General features: G+C 53.1%; 1 protein-coding gene across 2 annotated transcripts in view; it reads right to left on the bottom strand.

Annotated features, from left to right (window-relative positions):
- The window catches only part of MYH7B (myosin heavy chain 7B), a 31,888-nt gene extending 14,880 nt beyond the window's left edge, over window positions 1-17,008 (bottom strand). Inside the window, exons 1-19 of one of the 2 annotated variants that reach the window (XM_030963205.1) lie at window positions 16,859-17,008; window positions 15,963-16,066; window positions 14,155-14,298; window positions 13,905-14,061; window positions 13,787-13,814; window positions 12,704-12,800; window positions 11,818-11,841; window positions 10,091-10,183; window positions 9,343-9,406; window positions 9,146-9,244; window positions 8,120-8,223; window positions 7,134-7,272; window positions 5,358-5,476; window positions 4,120-4,269; window positions 3,334-3,504; window positions 2,514-2,693; window positions 2,296-2,428; window positions 1,799-1,875; window positions 122-209 (exon numbers count right to left, since the gene is read on the bottom strand). In XM_030963205.1, the coding sequence (XP_030819065.1) occupies window positions 122-209; window positions 1,799-1,875; window positions 2,296-2,428; window positions 2,514-2,693; window positions 3,334-3,504; window positions 4,120-4,269; window positions 5,358-5,476; window positions 7,134-7,272; window positions 8,120-8,223; window positions 9,146-9,244; window positions 9,343-9,406; window positions 10,091-10,183; window positions 11,818-11,841; window positions 12,704-12,800; window positions 13,787-13,814; window positions 13,905-14,061; window positions 14,155-14,298; window positions 15,963-16,066; window positions 16,859-16,964 (2,077 nt within the window). In that variant the 5' untranslated portion in view covers window positions 16,965-17,008. Of the gene's footprint in view, window positions 1-121; window positions 210-1,798; window positions 1,876-2,295; window positions 2,429-2,513; window positions 2,694-3,333; window positions 3,505-4,119; window positions 4,270-5,357; window positions 5,477-7,133; window positions 7,273-8,119; window positions 8,224-9,145; window positions 9,245-9,342; window positions 9,407-10,090; window positions 10,184-11,817; window positions 11,842-12,703; window positions 12,801-13,786; window positions 13,815-13,904; window positions 14,062-14,154; window positions 14,299-15,962; window positions 16,067-16,858 lie in introns of those variants that run through there. The other variant, XM_030963204.1, reaches the window with a different exon arrangement.
- Window positions 17,009-17,565: the final 557 nt, after the last annotated feature.

Genomic DNA, 17,565 nt, shown 5'->3' with positions numbered 1-17,565 from the left:
TCAGCACTGAGATGGGTCAGGGCTCAGTGGCAGCATGAAAAGGGCTGGGGAGAGGGTAGGTGCAAGGATCCCTGCCAGTTCCCAGACGTGGCTGTCCCCAGCCCCCTGAGCTGCCCCATACCTGGGGTCTTTGTCTCGTTGGGGATGATGCAGCGCACGAAGTGGGGCTGGGTGGAGCGCAGGTTGGTCATCAGCTTGTTGAGGTTCTCCTGCAGGGCAGACACGGGGTGAGGGGACAGCTCTGCTTCCCTGCAATGCTTCTCTGTCTCTCCAGCTCCTTTCCCCCACAGGCAGGGAGGGAGCAGACCCTGAGAGCCCCTTATGGCAGCAGAAAGGGCATTTCCTCCTGCTATCCTGGCAGGGGACATCCCCACCTGGGGCAGGGTCAGTGCCTCCTGCCAGGGTGGGACACTGTCCTCATGGCAGAGAGGGCTGGGCTGGCACACAGGCCAGGTGGCACTGGCAGGTTTTGCTGTGCTACAGGAGTTTGCATGCCAGATGCTCCCCAAGTGTTTGTAGGTGATGTTTTGCTGCAGGGGAGAGCCAGGGACACGGGACTGAGCAGATTCCTGGTTCAGAGCTCTGTGCTCAGCACTCTGCAGTTCCAGTGCTGGTGTCCACACTGGCTGCAGACAATGTTAGGATATGCAGGATTTCCCTGCACTTCCACAGTGCTTCACCCCTTTTGGCTGTGACACTGTTCTGCTTTGCCAGGCTGCTCCTCCTTTTCTCTCCAAGGCAACTCCACCCCTCATCTTTCCAGCTGCCTTCCCCTGCTTGTACAGGGTCAGCCTGTCCAGGACCAGCTCAGGGAAGAGAACATCTTCCCACAGCTCCACATCACCATGGGGCAACTCCTCACCACAGACACCTTTCCCCAAGGCCTGTGACTTGTCCAGAAGGAAGAAAGTCACACTTCTCCCTCAACAGGGGCTCTGCCACAGAGCTGCCTTCTGCAAGCACCTTGGCAAAGAATCATGGAATATCCTGAGTTGGAAGGAATCCACAGGGATTGTCCAGTCCAGCTCCAGGCCCTGAACAGACACCCCACCAACCCCAGCCTATGCCTGGGAGTGCTGTCCAAACTCCTGGAGCTCTGGCAGCCTCAGGGCTGTGACCTTTGCCCTGTCACCACAAGGCTGCCATGGCAGGACACATCCCTCTGTGCTGCCTTCCAGTTGTTTGAGCTCTGGGTTGGCCCAGTAACTCCAGTGGTGAGCATGGGCTGGAGCTGTGTGACATCCTGAGCTGTCAGATGGGCCAGGTCAGCCCCCAGCACAGGGAGCTGCCTGCTCAGACACCTGCAAGATCCTCCTCCATTGTCTTCTGTCCTTCCAGCTGACAGGAACGAGGAGAGAAGTAGCACAGACTTAAAGTGATGTTCATGGAATTAATTATCTAAACATCACTACAAGTCTTAACTGCCTCTCTCTCAGAGGTGGAGGAGCTGCCACAAGCATCACGAGGGCAGGAGCAGCACGAGCCCAGCTCCAGGGGAAGGGAGCTCTGCCAGCCTGGAGCCTCCTGTCCTGCCCTGCAGCACGGGGACAGGGCTGGGACTCTGCCAGGCACAGCCCTCTTGGCCAGGGATCAGAGGGAACTGGGGGCTTTGGTCTGGTGGGGGTCCCTCAGGAGCTCTGGTGGTCCCTCAGGAGCTCTGGTGGTCCCTCAGGAGCTCTGGTGGTCCCTCAGGCCCCAGGAAATGCAAGAAACCAAGAGTGTTGGCAGGGAAGTGTGACTGCTGTTGGGACCCTTGGCAGGTTTCCCTCATGGCTCTGGATGGGGGGCTGGCTCTCACCTTGTGCAGCTGTGACACTGTTTGGAAAGAAGCTGCCTTCTTACGTTTCTCCTTGGTCCCTGGCTTGTGAGGTTCCTCTGTCGGGTTAAAATATTGATTATTTACATCAGCAAAACATCTGCCTGCCTTGAAGGACTCAGGGGCACCCCCAAACAACCCTAAAATTCCCACAGCCAGGGACAGGGATGCTGCACCAGGAGCTGGGCATAGATGAGAGGAGAGGAGAGGAGAGGAGAGGAGAGGAGAGGAGAGGAGAGGAGAGGAGAGGAGAGGAGAGGAGAGGAGAGGAGAGGAGAGGAGAGGAGAGGAGAGGAGAGGAGAGGAGAGGAGAGGAGAGGAGAGGAGAGGAGAGGAGAGGAGAGGAGAGGAGAGGAGAGGAGAGGAGAGGAGAGGAGAGGAGAGGAGAGGAGAGGAGAGGAGAGGAGAGGAGAGGAGAGGAGAGGAGAGGAGAGGAGAGGAGAGACTGAGGTAAAAAACAGGGTGAGAGGGTTCCTCACCTGAAGCAGAGCCCACATAGTTCTCATAGAGGGAGGCCAGGAGCTTGTTCTGGGATTTCTGGAAGACGGACACCACTGTCTCGTTCAGGGGGTCCTTGTTCTTGTCCAGCCACCCCACGATGTTGTACGGCACCTGTCCCAGGACAGGGAAGGTCAGGCCAGCCCTGTCCCTGCCCAGGGGAAGGTGTGGGGGCTGGGAGGAGCTGCCAGGGACGTACCACACCAGCGTAGTGCACCACCTCAAAGTGCGCCTCGTACTTGCGCTTCTTGTCCGGCCGCGGCTTCTGGAAGTTGGGTGACTTCCCGATGTGGTTGTCGTAGAGCTTGGACTTGAAGGTCATGTCAGAGGCTTTGGGGAACATGCACTCCTCTTCCAGGATGGACAGGATTCCCATGGGCTGCAGGGAGAGGGGGATAAAGAGGACTGAGCTCAGTGTTGCCACGTCCCATCCCAAAACAGGGATGCTTGGGAGATCCCATCCTAGTCCAGGTGCAAGACACTGGCCATGGGGCCAAGCTGTCACTGGCATATTCCTGACCTCCATGTAGGACTGGCCAGGCCTGCAAGACATGGGAGTTTGCCCTAGTTCAACAAATTGTTGAGAAGGAGGGATCCTCTCCAGGATTGCTCCTTTTCAAAAAAAATAAAAAAGTGTTTCCTTCATGCAATGGTGGAAATATTTTCGACAAGCTGCTCTGAATCAGTGATTGCTCAAGAGGCACTGATGGGCTGTAAGTGGGTAGGAAAAAAGGGGAAGAGATGATTGCTCTCTGGAAGAAAAGGCTGCACCAGGTTTTCTAGCTCCCCAGTGGGTAGAAACAGAATTTCCATGTTTTCATAAAGTCAAAATTTGTGTGGAAAAGGTCTCAAGGGGCTGGATGGTCTAAGATGTAAGTACTGGGAAAAAAAAATTTTGGGCACTAGCCACTGACCAGGGAGGGAATAATTAAATTTTGGTAGCAGAGCACCTCTCTGCTGCAGCCTTTGCAAACAAATCCCCCAGCAGCACCATTTCCATGCCCTGCCTCACACTCCACCTTCTCAATCAGGTCAATGCAGGCCTGCAGGTCCAGGCCAAAGTCAATGAAGACCCATTCAATGCCTTCCTTCTTGTATTCCTCCTGCTCCAGGACAAACATGTGGTGGTTGAAGAACTGTTGCAGTTTCTCATTGGTGAAGTTGATGCACAGCTGCTCAAAGCTGTTGAACTGCAAGAACAAAACAGATCTGAGTCAGAAGGAGGAGCTCCAGAAGAGAAGGTGTTGCCCTGATTTTTTAAGTTTTTTCTAAGTCTTCTGATGTTTACATTCTTGTAACGAACTTTCTCACATACTTTATGTAAATAACTTATTCTTTTGCATTCTTTTATGGAGGAGGAGAAATTTGATGGACTGTTGGTTGTGTCATTGGAAAAGTGGCACTGTCACGCTCCAATCCACTGTCACTTTTGGAAATCTATAAATGTTGCAGTCAGAAATTGAAAAGTGCTCTTTTTATCTTGGGAGAGCTGTGTGTGCACATCGTGTTATTTTGTGTCCTATAGCAACAGGAAGGGATTCACTCCTGTGCTTTGCCTGGCTCTGAAGGGTGATCCCTGCCAGGCCCAGCTGTGTGGCTACCACAGTAGGTAGCCAGCAATCACTAGAGATGTGCCCACAGCAGTGTTAAATCATTCCTGCTTGCTCCAGATACATCAACCCAGTCAAGAGCCCCTTTCTCACCAAGGCCAGCACCTTCTTAGAGGAGCTAGAGCTCAAACCCCAGGGGACTGAGCTACCCTTACAACACTCCCTGAACCCACTGCAGGGGCCTGCAGAACTCACATCAAAGATCTCAAAGCCTGCAATGTCCAGCACCCCAATGAAGAACTGCCTGGCCAGCTTGGTGTCCAGGGTCTTGTTGATGCGGGTCACCAGCCACTTGAACATGCGGTCGTAGGTGGCTTTGGCCAGGGCCCCCACAGCGTACAGCACCTGCAAGGCAAAGCCCAGAGCACACAGGGAGTGTCACACACATGCTTTATGAAAAATCCTTTCCTTAAATGTAAACAATGGTTATCTGCTGCTGTGGAATGCAACAGGTGCATCTGTGATTGGTCTCATGTGGTTGTTTTTTAATTAATGGCCAATCACAGTCCAGCTGTCTCGGACTGTCTGGTCAGTCACAAGATTTTATTATCATTCCATTCCTTTCTATTCCTTACTAGCCTTCTGATGAAATATCTTCTTCTATTTTTTTGTATAATTTTAATATAATATGTATCATAAAATAATAAATCAGCCTTCTGAAACATGGAGTCAAGATTCTCATCTCTTCCCTCATCCTCAGACCCCTGCCCAAACCACAAATGAGCTTCCCCCTGCTCCTGCAGGAGCCACAGGCTGACAGAGAGCTCCTCCTGGCATACAAAGGATGAACAGACACATCCAAGGAGTTTGTGGTTACAGCACAAGCTCCAAAATTAGTTTTGCATTCCTCACAAGTGTGTTCCTGCCTACCTGGCCTATCTTGCCTCCAGGGTTTTAGGATATCAATTCAGTTTAAAGTGACATTTTCAGAAGCCTTGTGTCTGGCCAGAGCCTACAGCCCACTTTGGATAGGACACCAGCTCCTGAGGTCCTCCTGAACTGTGCTCAAGGACTGGCTTGCACTATTCAGGCCAGGTCTGGGCTCCCAGTTGGGGTGTGGCTGGAATCTGACAAGGTCCATTTGAGTCTTCTACAAGATCAACTCAGATGAGTATTCAGATATTCAGAGTTTTCTAATTTTCAGGGCTGAACTCTTCACAGGAGTGTGACTGTCTCTGAAGCAGATCCACAGAACCTGGACCTGCTCTGGCTGGGATCCAACCCACATTTCAGACACCACACTGGATCTGCAGCCTTGGTTAATGCGCAAAGCTATCAGCCAGCTCTGCCACCCACTTCCCCAGTTCCTAAAAGCCAAGAACTGTGGATACACCTTCTCCTGCTGCTCTGGAGTCTCCTCCTACACCCAACTGAAGCAGCAGTGACAGCCCATTGTGAGCAGGGGACACGTGTCCTGCTGTCCTGTCACTCACCTGCTCCACGTTCTGACCTTTGGTCACGTACTCATTGCCCACTTTCACACGAGGATGGAGCAGCCCCTTGATGAGGTCAGCTGAGCTGATTCCCATGAGATAGGCAGCTTTGTCAGCACCTGCAAGGCACCACAAAGGCATGAGGGGCCTGCAAGGAGGGTCTGGGAAGGGGGAAAGGAACCAAAATTAAAAATGACCTGCTCCTATGGTGATCAGTGCTAACCACACTGTTTTTTCCACCTCCTCCAGTGCCTGTTGTGATTTTCCATCTTGGATACTCCATGATGCTTTACAGTTTGAACCTCCTGACTGAGAAGTTACTGTCTGGAGGCCTGCTGCACCTTATCAGGTGCTTATCAGGTTTTAGCCTTATTGATCTGGGATTCTCGATGCATTTTCCAGTGGAGGTTTGAATTTCCACACAAGGAATTTGAGTTGGCCAGAAGAGAGGTGATTGTCTTTCATAAACTCCTGATAGCAGATAGCTAGCAAATCACCTCTGCAGGGCAATCACTGCCATATCAAAACCTTCATTCATTACCAGGGAGCAGCTAAAGGCTGTGTTGCCACTCCTGAGGCACAGAAAACTTTTCCTTCATGAATGTTAACATGACAAAGACTGATGCAGGTGATCATTTCTGCTGGATCCCTGTTGAAACCTTCCAAGTAAGTGCTAGAGCTCCTCCTGCTCACCCTCCCATGTGCTGCAAAGTCACCCTCTCCCTTCAGGTTTGCTCTGCAGTCTGACTGTTCTTAGATCTGTGAATTGCATTGGATTTTGCTGAGCAATGAAAGTGTTGGACAGTGTTTGTGTCCTACTCTAACAGCTCTTCAGGAGGCTGTGAGCTGAGCAGGTCCTGCTCCCAGCCTGGCTGGAATGCTGTGCAGTGAAGGGCAGGAGGTGAAGAGCAGGAGGAGACTGCACAAGATGAAGCCCAGCAGGGCTGCGACAGCCTGTGATGCTGCTGAGACAAGTCTGATGCAGATGAGACCACCTTGCAGAAAGACTGTTCCAAATATTCCTGCTTAAGGACAAGCCCTTGGTGCACCCCAGCAGGGCCTAAGTCAGTGAGGGATCAGGGGATCAGGGTCCCTGACCTCCACAGGCCAGGCAGGGGGAGTTATCCCAGCCTGGGCAGCTCTGGAGTGTTGGGGAAGATGAAACAGGAAAGCCTTATCAATATGATTGCCTGGCAAAAGGTTTTGAGAATATGGAAACTCGAAGTGAGATTGAAATGAAAGCAAGCTTTGAGATACCTCAGTTACTGAACAACTGGAAAACAATGGCGTGGCCAGCTGAAGGTGATCCCCTTCTGATGGAACAACACCCTCTGCTTGCAGACAGCTCCAAGGGTCAGAGCAGACCCTACAGCTTGGCAGAAGGGGCCCAAAGAGGAGTTTTTAGGGTTTAAAATGTTACACAGTATGGTAATGTAATGATTCTTATAGGCTGTATGGAAATGCTGTGGGATTTGTACATTGTACTAGATTGGGTAGTGAGAATCAGAACATTCAACACAGAAGAAGATTTATGGTATTGTAATGAGAACCTTGCTTTCTCATCCTCTTTACCACGCTCTTGCCTTCTCTCTCTTTACCTCTCCCTCTCTCAGCCTGCTCTGGGCTGTGGCTGGCAGCTCCCAGCAGGGCCCTGCCCCCAGGCCCTTTGCAATAAACCCCAAGTTCCAGCCCTGGCTGCAGAGATCTCTCGTGTCCGTCTGTCCTGACTGTCCCACCCCCTGATGCTCCTGCACTGGAGCCCAGAGCCCCACTCACTTTCAGTGCCATCAGCCTCTGCCTGCTCTTCCCGCTGCTTTTGCTTGAATTTCATGTTCCCAAAGTGCATGATGGCCCCCACTATTTTATAGGAGCCGTATTTCTCATCGCTGCTGAAGCCCAGGATGTCCATGGCATGCTGAGGAGACACAAAGCAGTACAGACAGAACAAATTTACCACGCTGAGGTGAGGGTTGGTTCTTCTCCCACTGTCTCCTAAGGTACTCTCCCTGTCCTGGGGCTGGGCAGGGTGCCCTCTCTGATGGGCACCTAACCAAGGAATTCTGTCCACGGGGTTTGAATGTGGCTCCAGCTCCCACAAGACCCATTTGGAAGCCAAAGGACTGGCCTAGCATCCACAAGGAGGAGGTTCTCCAAGCTGAGGGCTCAGGAGGAGACCTGACTGATCTCTACAGCTCCCTGACAGGAGGGGGCAGCCAGGGGGGTCAGGCTCTGCTCCAGGGAACAGGGACAGGATGGGAGGGAACGACCTCAGGCTGTGCCAGGGGAGGTTCAGGTTGGACACCAGGAGGAATTTGTTCACAGAAAGAGTTGTCAGGCATTGGCAGGGGCCGGCCAGGGCAGTGCTGGAGTGCCCATCCCTGGAGGTGTCCAAGGAAGGGCTGGACATGGCACTCAGTGCCCTGGGCTGGGTGTCAGGGTGGGGATAAATCACAGGCTGGACTCAACCATCTTGGGGGTCTTTTCCAAATTTAATGATTCTGTGATCTTCTTTCTCATAGGCACTATGGGAAATGCTCATGTGCCTCAGGCCCTTCCTGATGCAGGGACTGACTCTCCCTTCCCTGCCTGGATGAGGCTGTTGGTGCAGATCAGAGTCACTCTGCCCCTTCCTGTACACTCACAACAGCCACCAATGAACCAGAGGGAATTCCCAACTGATTTAAAGAGGGAAGCCAGGGCACATCCCCAGAGCTGCCCAGAGGAAGGCTGTGCCCTCCCCAGGCCCAGGGCTGTGCCCATACATCTGTGGCCATGAGCTCCTCGCCGTCATCCAGGTTGTCCACCGTTGTCACCCCCTGGGAGCAGAAGTGGTAGTCGTAGGGGTTGAGGGACAGCAGCAGCATATCTGCAGGGGGATGACATGCAGAGGGTGAGGCCAGCCTGGCAGGGACATCCCTGCACACAGATGGAGCAGGAAGGCTTCCCCAGCCTCACCAGCTGGGGGAGGAACAGCCTCTTCCAGCACAGGCAGGTCCACACGTGGGTCCACCTCTTCTGTGCTTGCCTCCTGCTTGCTATCTTGGGATATGGCCTGGCTGCAGACTGATTTAGAAGTGGCCACCATGCCCTTGTGACTCCAGATAAGATTACTGCTCCCTCAGATCTGCCTAATAAGGTGCTGTTCAGCACCAAGCTCAGGAGCCCTCAGCCAAGAGCTGAGCACGCCAGGGGCTGTGCCAGCCATCCTTCTGCGTGGGGAAAGGCTTCCTGAGTGGGATGTGGCACCAGGAGGCTGCTCAGACCTGCCCCAGCACAAACTCAGATCAGGTGGGGCTGTCCTGGGGATCACATCGGCAGCTGTGTCCCAGCTCACCTAGAACAGGTCATCTCACCTGCTGAGGAGGCTGCAAAACACTTCCCTCCATCCCAAAATGAGTAAATCTGCAGCCTGCACACGCTGAGGTCAGTGCTGTACCCACCACCCCACGAGGACTCTGTGCAAGGCAGCTTTGCAAAGCACATGCCCACCTTGCAGATAGACCCTGGGTGACCCCTGCTCCTACACAGTGGCAGAAAGGGCTTTAGTCTGGCTTCTCAGCCTGTGAGGATAATGGAGGCTGGCCTAGATGGCCTCTTGAAGTCCCTTCCACCCTGAATTCCACCAATCCCATGATCCTGCACAGCTAGCAAAGCCTTCAAGGGCAGAACCTGCATGGTGAGCCGGGTCTGCTCATTCCTGTGGACCCCAGAGCTGACCCCAGAGCTCTCTGGGGCTGTTTTCAGGCCATCCTGCTCTAAGGGCTGCACGGCATCTTTGGCTGCCTTACCTTGCAGCTCTGGTTTCTTCCCAGACAGGATCTGGTAGAAGATGTGGTAGCTCCGTTCTTTGGGTTGCTGGAAAATCACTCTGGATTTTTCCAGAAGATCTAGAATGAAGTAGGGCAGAGGGGTCAGAGCAGGGCTTGTCCCTTCCCAGAGCTGAGCACAATGTGGGATGAATTCCCTCCCCAGGGCAGCTACTCACAGATGTCAATGTCTGCAGAGGCCAATTTCCCTGAGGGACCAAAGTGGATCCGGATGAACTTGCCCTGAAAACACCCACAGGAGGTAAATGCTGGGCTTGCCTACAGAGCTACAGCTCTGAACAGCCCCTAGAAACTGAATTCATTTCCCACTTCTTGAGCTTCTGCTGATGCCAGGCAACTTACTGGCCTCTCTAAAGGGGTGAAGTTCTCTGCTTTGTAATGTGAAGAAGCTCAAAGAGCATTGCCCAAGGGTTTAAATACCAGGCAGGCAGAAATTTCACTGACAGCAGATAAACCCCTGTCCTCAGGTCTATTCTTACCACTGACCATTCTGTGACACAGAGCCTGCCTGCAGCCCCTGCTCCGTGCTGGGCTCAGGGTCTCCCCCAGCAGTGCCTCCCTCCCCTGCAGGCACAGCAGAGCCAGGCTGGGCTCAGCAAAAACGGTGCTGCTTCCTGGAAGGGACACATTTGTCTGTCCCAGAGCACCCCAGGCTGTGCTCAGCCTTGGTCCTGCCAGGGATGTCTCTCCAGCCACAGGCTGTGACACCAGGGCCGTTCGTGCTGGCCACCATTCACTGCACTGACAAACCAGAACAACGTGCCTCTGGCAGTCCAGTGCCACTGGGAAGCAGCTCCATCTCCCTGCCACGTGCCTGTGGCTCCCAGGGCACAAGGCCACAGTGCCACCCCCTGTGCATGCAGCCCAGCCCAGCAGCCACAGCTCCCTGCCCTGTGAGGCACTCACAAAACGCGAGGAGTTGTCGTTTCTTATGGTTTTGGCATTGCCAAAAGCCTCCATGGCTGGGTTAGCCTCGATGATTTGATCCTCGAGGGTGCCCTGGGGAACAAAACCAAAGGGTGTGTCACACAGCCAGAGGGGATCTGTCACCAAGAGCAGGAGCAGTGCCAGGGGCTGCTTGCTGCACTCCTCAGCTGTCCGTGGGACCTGCTGCCCCGGAGGCATCTCCGTTTATCAGCACAGCTGGGGTTTGCAGCAGTGCCCTCTGTGGCCTTCTCCTCACCCAAACTGGAGCCCCAGGCTGCTGTCCCCTCTGCACACAGCAGTCCTTGCCCCCTTTCTTAGGACCTACACTACGCAAACTAAGACAAGCTCGTGTTGTCACAACAGGCTGAATCATTTCAGGCTCTCTGGCATCAGGCATTTCCTCTTCCACCAAACCAAAGTCTAGGACAGTGCACATCAACAAGGTCCCTACACCAACAACATGCATTGCAGGGTCCCAGTGTGATGGGGATACACCACAAGTGCCAGCTGGCATGATCTGCTGAGAACACTGGGGCTCTCCTGAGCAAGCCCCAAGATGAATCCTTTCCTAACCTTGTTTTCCATGTGTGTTTCTCTGTTCAAAGATAAAGAGGCAGCCTCTGCCTAATGCAGCTAAAGCAGGAGAAGGATTTGAGGAGAGGAGCAAGAGACTGCTCCAGTCTGCAAGAGACTGCTACACCACATGGAGGATGGTGGGGTTTGACACCTGCTACAGAGTTTGGTGGCACAGACACCTGCAGGACTTTTCATCAGAGCTTTGCCCATACTCTGACACATTCCAATCCACAGGGCTTTCCTCAGATGGGGAACACCAGCTCTGGGCTCTGCCCATCCAGAGCCACCCTCTCTTTCCAATGCTGGAACCACAACTGCTCCCCACCTCTGCAGCTCCAGGTGTGTGAAGGGCAAAAGAGACAGGGAGCAGCTGTGCATCACACACTCACCAACACACTATCACCTGAGTATCCCTTCAGCTCTTATCTCTAAATTCACCCTGGCCTAAAAATACCTGGCCTGGGGGATTCAGTGAGGGCATCCCCAAGACCCACAGGTCCAGCCCCTGAGCTGTCTCACCGTTTGTCCCAGTGGTCCCTTGTGTGATGATAAACATCCCCCAGCCAAGGGTGTGCACCAGCTAAAGGCTCCGAGAAACCAAGGATGTGTGACTGAGCCCTTGGGGCATTGGGAGCCCCAGGGGCTGAACCTTTGCTGGGTTTCCTTGGAGCAAACACCTCAGAAATGTACCCAGGCAAGGACATCAGCTGCCTGCAGGGCTGGGCAGTGCCAGGGCTTGGCAGAGGGTGGCAGGTCTGGGTACCAGCAGGGCACTGGTCTGCAGCAGAGGGTCTGCTCCTGCCCCTCTGCACCACCACCCCCAGCTGGGCTTTGAGGCTGAGGAGGATCTTCACCTCACCTTTGGAGGAGCCCACACCACTGCTAGGCAAACACTGGATAGAAATGAATATTTCTATCCCCCTTGAAGGAGAGGTTGGATTCAGAAAGGCAGAAAGAGATGAAACAGCAAAGCTTCCAGCTGTGGGAAGGAGGCAGATACAAAGCCAAGAACACTGCCCTGCCCAGGTGTTGCTCCCAGACCTAAGGAGGAGGCCCCACATGTCACCCCATCATAGATCTGTGGTGCAGCAGAACTCTGTCCTCAGCATTAAAGAGCCCACAACACTTACCCCAGTTTTAGTGGCAAGAGCTGCCTAGAGAAAGGAGAGAAAATGATCTTTAGAAATCCAGAAAAGCCAGGCAAGAACCACAAGAAGCATGGTCAGAAAAGCAGGGCATGACCATTTAGTGCCAAAAAAAAAAGTCCAAGAGAAAAAAAAACAACTCGGAGGATTAAACTTCATAGGAAAGGCCAAAAAGTTGTTAAATAGATTAGCTCAAGAAAATAAAGAAATGCATCAAAAAGCAAGAACAGTTAAATTCAAACTTGAAGAAGAGAAAAGAAAATAATGCTCAAGTATTGCTTGTCTGATACCTAAAGCAGCCAGTTTGCTTCCTCGAGGGGACAGCAGGCTGGAGCCTCAAAGTATCCAGAAGAAATAAGCAATTGCAAGGGCAGCTCAAAAATAACCAGCACCAAAGAAAAGCAAGATTCAAAACGAGAGCAAGAAAAGCACAAGGTAGAAAAGGGTCAAAATCAACAAAAGGAGGAGAAAAAAAAGGTGAAAATGCTGAAAAGCAAGGCTTAAAAGAGGCAAGGTGGGAAATGGAAGGTTTACTTCATCCCTTTAATGTTCCTTAAGAGGATCACTGGGGTGTTGAAAGAGGAAGACAAGAGAAAGAGAACAACTGAAGCACCTCTTCCAGGCTGCACAGATTGAGCAGCCACATTAAAAAAAAAAAAAAAATTCCATTTCCCCTTGAGCAGAATAATTTCAAGCCTTGCTTGTTCAAAAGTCAGGGAAAAGCCAAGCCCTGGGTGGGTCAGACCAAAACACAAAAAGTTGGGGAAGAAAAAGTAAGAAGAAAGGGGAAGGCGGGGGGAAAAAAATTAAAAACAAAAAAAATAAAGAAAGGAAGAAAACAACAAGAACTTGTTTGAAAAGAAGATCTTACTACTTTCTTGCCCGGTGTGTCGCCCAAGGCTGCGACAATGGCAAAGTACTGAATGACCCGCTTGGTGTTTACAGTCTTACCAGCACCAGATTCTCCGCTTAGAGTAACAGAAATACACAGATAAGGGCATGAGGCAAAGAACAGGCACAAATCCTCCTCTTAGAGTAACAGAAATTACACCGAAAAGGGCACGAGGCAAAGAACAGGCAAGCCTGACAACCATCCCAGACAAGCCAAGCCTCGGAGGATGGCGGGGCTGCAGCTCTCCCTCACCCCCAGCTCTCAGGGGTGCTTGTGTTTGGGGCTTGCCCTCGGAGCCACAGCAGCTCCGGGCTGTCCGTGTGTCCCGGCAGGGCTCAGCTTGCCTTGGGGAGCCACAGCAGCTCCGGGCTGTCCGTGTGTCCCAGCAGGGCTCAGCTGCGGGCCCTATCCTGCCCTGCCCGGAGGCTGCAGCTGTCCGGGATCAGCCCGGAGCTCTGAGCACGGCCGGCTTTGCTGGGGCATGGCGGGGATGGCAGCAGGGGCACGGTGCCGGGGTGCAGGGTGCCCGCTGTGGGGGGCTGAGCTCATCCCTATAGTTAGTGCTGCTGTGCCATTGTAATCCCGCAGCACAAAGAGCCGGGGGGAGCGGGGCCGCCACCGGACACTCGCCAAGCATCTCTCCGCGGCCCCTGCCTTTCCTAATTAGGCCATGGCCGAGGCTAAAAATGTCCCTGGCTCCTGGCAGCGGCGGAGGGTCCTTTAGAGTCCTTTATATAGCCCTTATCTAGATGTCACTTGAAATCAACCTGGCCTCCACCCTCCCACATCACCCTTCTCCCTCCGGCCACCATGTCGCTGCGGCCTTGGCCTCCATCTCTGCTTTCCCCCGGAGGGTGCCGGGGCTCGGGGCGCTCCCGCAGCTGTCGGGGTGCGGGGGAGCCCGGCCCGCGCGGGGCTTTGTCACCTGGCACGGTGGCGGGGCAAGGGTGACAGCTGCCGGCATGGGGAGGGGACACTGCCGGGGGGGCTGCTCCGGGCACAGGGCATAGAGCACAGCACGGGGGGTCTCGGGGCAGGGCGAGGAGATGCAGGGACACTTACGTGATGAGCATGGACTGGTTTTCACGGTCTGCAAGAGAAGGAGCCGGCGTTAGGGCAGCGCTGGCGGGTGCCAGGAGCCCGGGCTGGCCGGGATGGGGTCCCCCAGGGCAGGGCTTACTGCGGAGCATGTCGTTGTAGGCGTTGTCGGCGATGGAGTAGATGTGCGGCGGTGCCTCCGAGCGCCGCTTGCCCTTGTAGGCTGCCACCACGGGCGCCGTGTACACCGGCAGCCACTTGTAGGGGTTGATGGTGACACAGAAGAGCCCCGAGTAGGTCTGCAGGGGGAAAACGGGTAGGTGAGGGATGTCCCGATGTCCCTGCACCTCCCCACACCACCCCACCCCACCCCAGGGGTGCTGTGGGCTTACGTAGATCATCCAGTGGGAGTAGCGGCGCTTCAGGTTGTAGAGCACAGAGGCCTCGTTGAGGTGTGTCAGCATGGCCATGTCCTCAATCATGTCAAACTTGGGGGGGTTCATGGGCTGCACCTCGTCCTCCTTCACCACCCGTGTCTGTCAGAGGAGGGGGACACATCAGAGGGACCCCAGCCCTCACGGAGCACCCTGTCCCCAAAACCTGCCAGGTGAAATGACACCCGTGCTGGGGACAGCCTTGGTCCCTGTGCCTGCTGTCATCCTGGCAGGGCTGCCCAATGTTCTGGGTGACAGGCCCGGGGCAGCCCCAGCAGCACCCAGCCACAAAGCCCAGCTGGGACAAGCACATCCAGCTTGTTCCCTCCTCAGGGAGAGGGTTGAGCCTGAGCTCAGGTTGTTGCTGAGCCTGACAGAGGGCTCCAAGTTATTCCCCCAAAATGTGCCTGACACCCCCATCCTGTGTTCTCCTTCCCAGCCTCTGCCCATGCCAGCGCTGTCTTTTGCTCCAAAGACATCCCTGGTTATTTGGGCAAACAGCTGAAGCCTGTACTCCATCACTTAAAACTGGATTTATTTAATCCCACGAGACCAAGCACGGGGAAAATATCACGTTACGTATCTGGCCTGGATGGAGAAGCTGGATTTAGCAAATGGTCTTGTTAATAAAGACTAAATTAAATCTTTCAGAGGTTTGTCTTTTTTATGGATGAAGATGAAGCACGTGCTGTTAAAAGACGCCAGGTGTTAAAAGCAGGAGGGTACACAGAAGGATAAAGGAGGGCTTTATGTCTCAAAACTTTCTGCTGGAAATGCTTATCCAGGGAAAACTGATATAGTTTCTGATTTTGTAAATCCATGACAAATCATTAAAAAGATGGTTTCAAGAGGAAACAGCAAATAGGGTTTGGAAGCTGCTCTGTTCCCAGAATTGGAAGGTGTTCTAAATATCAGAAGGAACTTCTAAAATTTATAACTCCTCTATGACAAATTTCACTTTGGAGAGGGCAAATCTCTTTACTTGCTTTCCAAAATTCAGACAAAAATATTTTCAAAGCCTTGACATTTTTCAAAGACAATTACATATATCTTTTCACATTTAGCAGGCACAAACCGTTCTTAGTGCTATTCTGACTAGAGAAGAAACAGAAATAATGAAATCTATCATCTACTGCCTGGTGAGGTCCTTGTTCTTTTCCCCAGTTTCACACTAGTGTGCTCTGCAGTGAAGTTGCAGGGTCATGAGACTTCCATATTGAAGAAAGGAATATTAATTAAGCTCATTTGCAGCTAATTGCACTGGATATTATCTTGACAAATACCAGCTGGTCCTTATTTGCTTTGCTGCAGAAAGCTGGAGCCTCTCCACCCCTCATAGCCTGTCCTCCCAATAGCTCACCCTACTGCAAATCTGGGCTAAGAGGAGCAGGAATTGGCCAGCTGGCCCCTTACCTGTTGTTTCAGGCTCTGGGATGAGCCGGCCACTGGTTCAGCATCACAAAGGGCTGTGCTGGGGGTGCTCCCCCATCCAGGAGCTGTGCTGGGCCAGCCCCACCGTGCCCTCGGTGTGTCCCGCAGGACACCCACAGGGCTGTGACAGCAACCCCTCGGTGGGAGATGCTGAACTGGTGCCACTCTTGGCAAGGAACTGGCCTACGTGTGCTGACACTGCCGTGTGTGTCCCCCCGGGGCACGACTGATCAGGGTTATCAGCAGGAGCTCACGGCTTCAGACGTGATCCTGTCACACGTATCCCCCTCCACACACACTTGCTCTCCCTTGGAAAAGGAAAGGTATTTGCTTACTTCCTTATCTTTGGTTTCCACAGTGACTTTGCCACCAGAGCTTTCTTTTATTTCCACTTCGATATAGGCTTCTTTCTCATCTGGGATCCAAGCTCGCTTCTTTCCTGGAGGAGACGTTGGGAAAGGAAAAAGAAAGAGGAAAGGAAATGAAAGAAAAGGAACATAATACAGGTTGTAATGTAGGAGACCAAGTGAAATTGTCAACTGAAAGCCACATAAATGCAGTTTGATAATGTGGAAGGACAGTGATTATTCCTTCCTATGTTCTTGGTCATAGCAGCTGTGATTTCTTTGCCTTCTTCATGTCTGGCAGCTTTTTACTTTGATGGGGTCAACTTCTAGCCTGACGGAAATCTGCTGCCTCACGTGTGCCTGCACTCAGACTGTCATGAGAAGGGGACAGTGTGAGGAAGCAAAACTCTTCTGCCAAACTTCAAGGAGCAAGTTGGGCCCTGGATCCTGAGCGTGGCAAGCTGTGGGAGAGCAGGGTGGCTGGGACAGAGAGGACACCTCCAAAATGAAAGAGCTGCAGAAGCTTTGACACCAGTCCCCCAGCCCTCCTGCCCCTCAGGGTCAGGGAAGATGAAGGATCACCTCCACCCACACCTCAGCAAAGCAGAGGAAAGTAAAAAACCTGCTTTTCTCACTTGTGAGATCTTCCTGCCCTCCAGGGTGCTGGGAGAAGGAATTCTGCACTGCCTGTGATGCCTTGAGGAGCAGCACAGGGAGAGAAGAAGGGAGGACTCCTGAGAGAGCCACGGCAGAGGGGCAGGCTCGGGGACACACCCGGGCCGGGCTCAGGGACATACCCGGGGTGGGCTCGGGGACACACCCGGGCTGGGCTGGGCTCGGGGACACACCCGGGCCGGGCTCGGCAGCCCGGGACTGTCTCTTACCATCGAACGGGATGGTCTGGAGCTTCAGCTGCTCCGTGTAGCTTTTCCGGAGGTACGGAGCAGCCTCCCCAAACTCGCTCATGTCCAGCAGAGACATCTTGTCCATCTGAGGGAGACTTGGCAGCAGCGAAGGAAGAGTGAAAGACACCTGAGCGCTGAAAGGAGGGAAGGAGAGGGGTCAGTGCATGGGGAAAGTGCTTGCCAGTGGGTTGAAAACCACGAGTGACACGATCATCAAACAAGGTTTTGATTTTAGGGAGTGAGAGAAGACAGGGACAACAATGCTAACTGATAAAAATTATATTAATGAGACAATTACTGATACTTTCCCTTCTGATGCTGTCATCCCTACACTGGAAGTCCTGGCTGGGTGAGCCAGAATCACTTTGCTGTCAAAATCCACATTCCCACTTTAGGTGAGATTGTCAATAACAGCCCTTTCCTTGATAAGCTCAGCTAAAACCCATCCCAGCTCTACAGAGCCACTGGAGCCTGGTGCCCTGCTGTTCTGCTGAGCGATACTGCAGCAAGATAAAAGCAAGGCTGGGTGTATTACCCCTGGGAAGACCCTTCTAGAAGGCTGGTGTGGCAGCTGCTTGGAAAAGCACTTTTATGACTGTGCTTCTTAATACCCATCTAATGCAGTGCCACCCTGCAAAGCTCTGGAACGCCGCAGCCATCACGGATGGAGCCACAACTTGGCAAAA

This window comes from Camarhynchus parvulus, chromosome 20 (genome assembly GCF_901933205.1).
Source record: "Camarhynchus parvulus chromosome 20, STF_HiC, whole genome shotgun sequence".
Lineage (NCBI taxonomy): Eukaryota > Metazoa > Chordata > Aves > Passeriformes > Thraupidae > Camarhynchus > Camarhynchus parvulus.
Note: the sequence above shows the minus strand (reverse complement) of the source record. Positions and strands in the feature narration are given on the sequence as shown.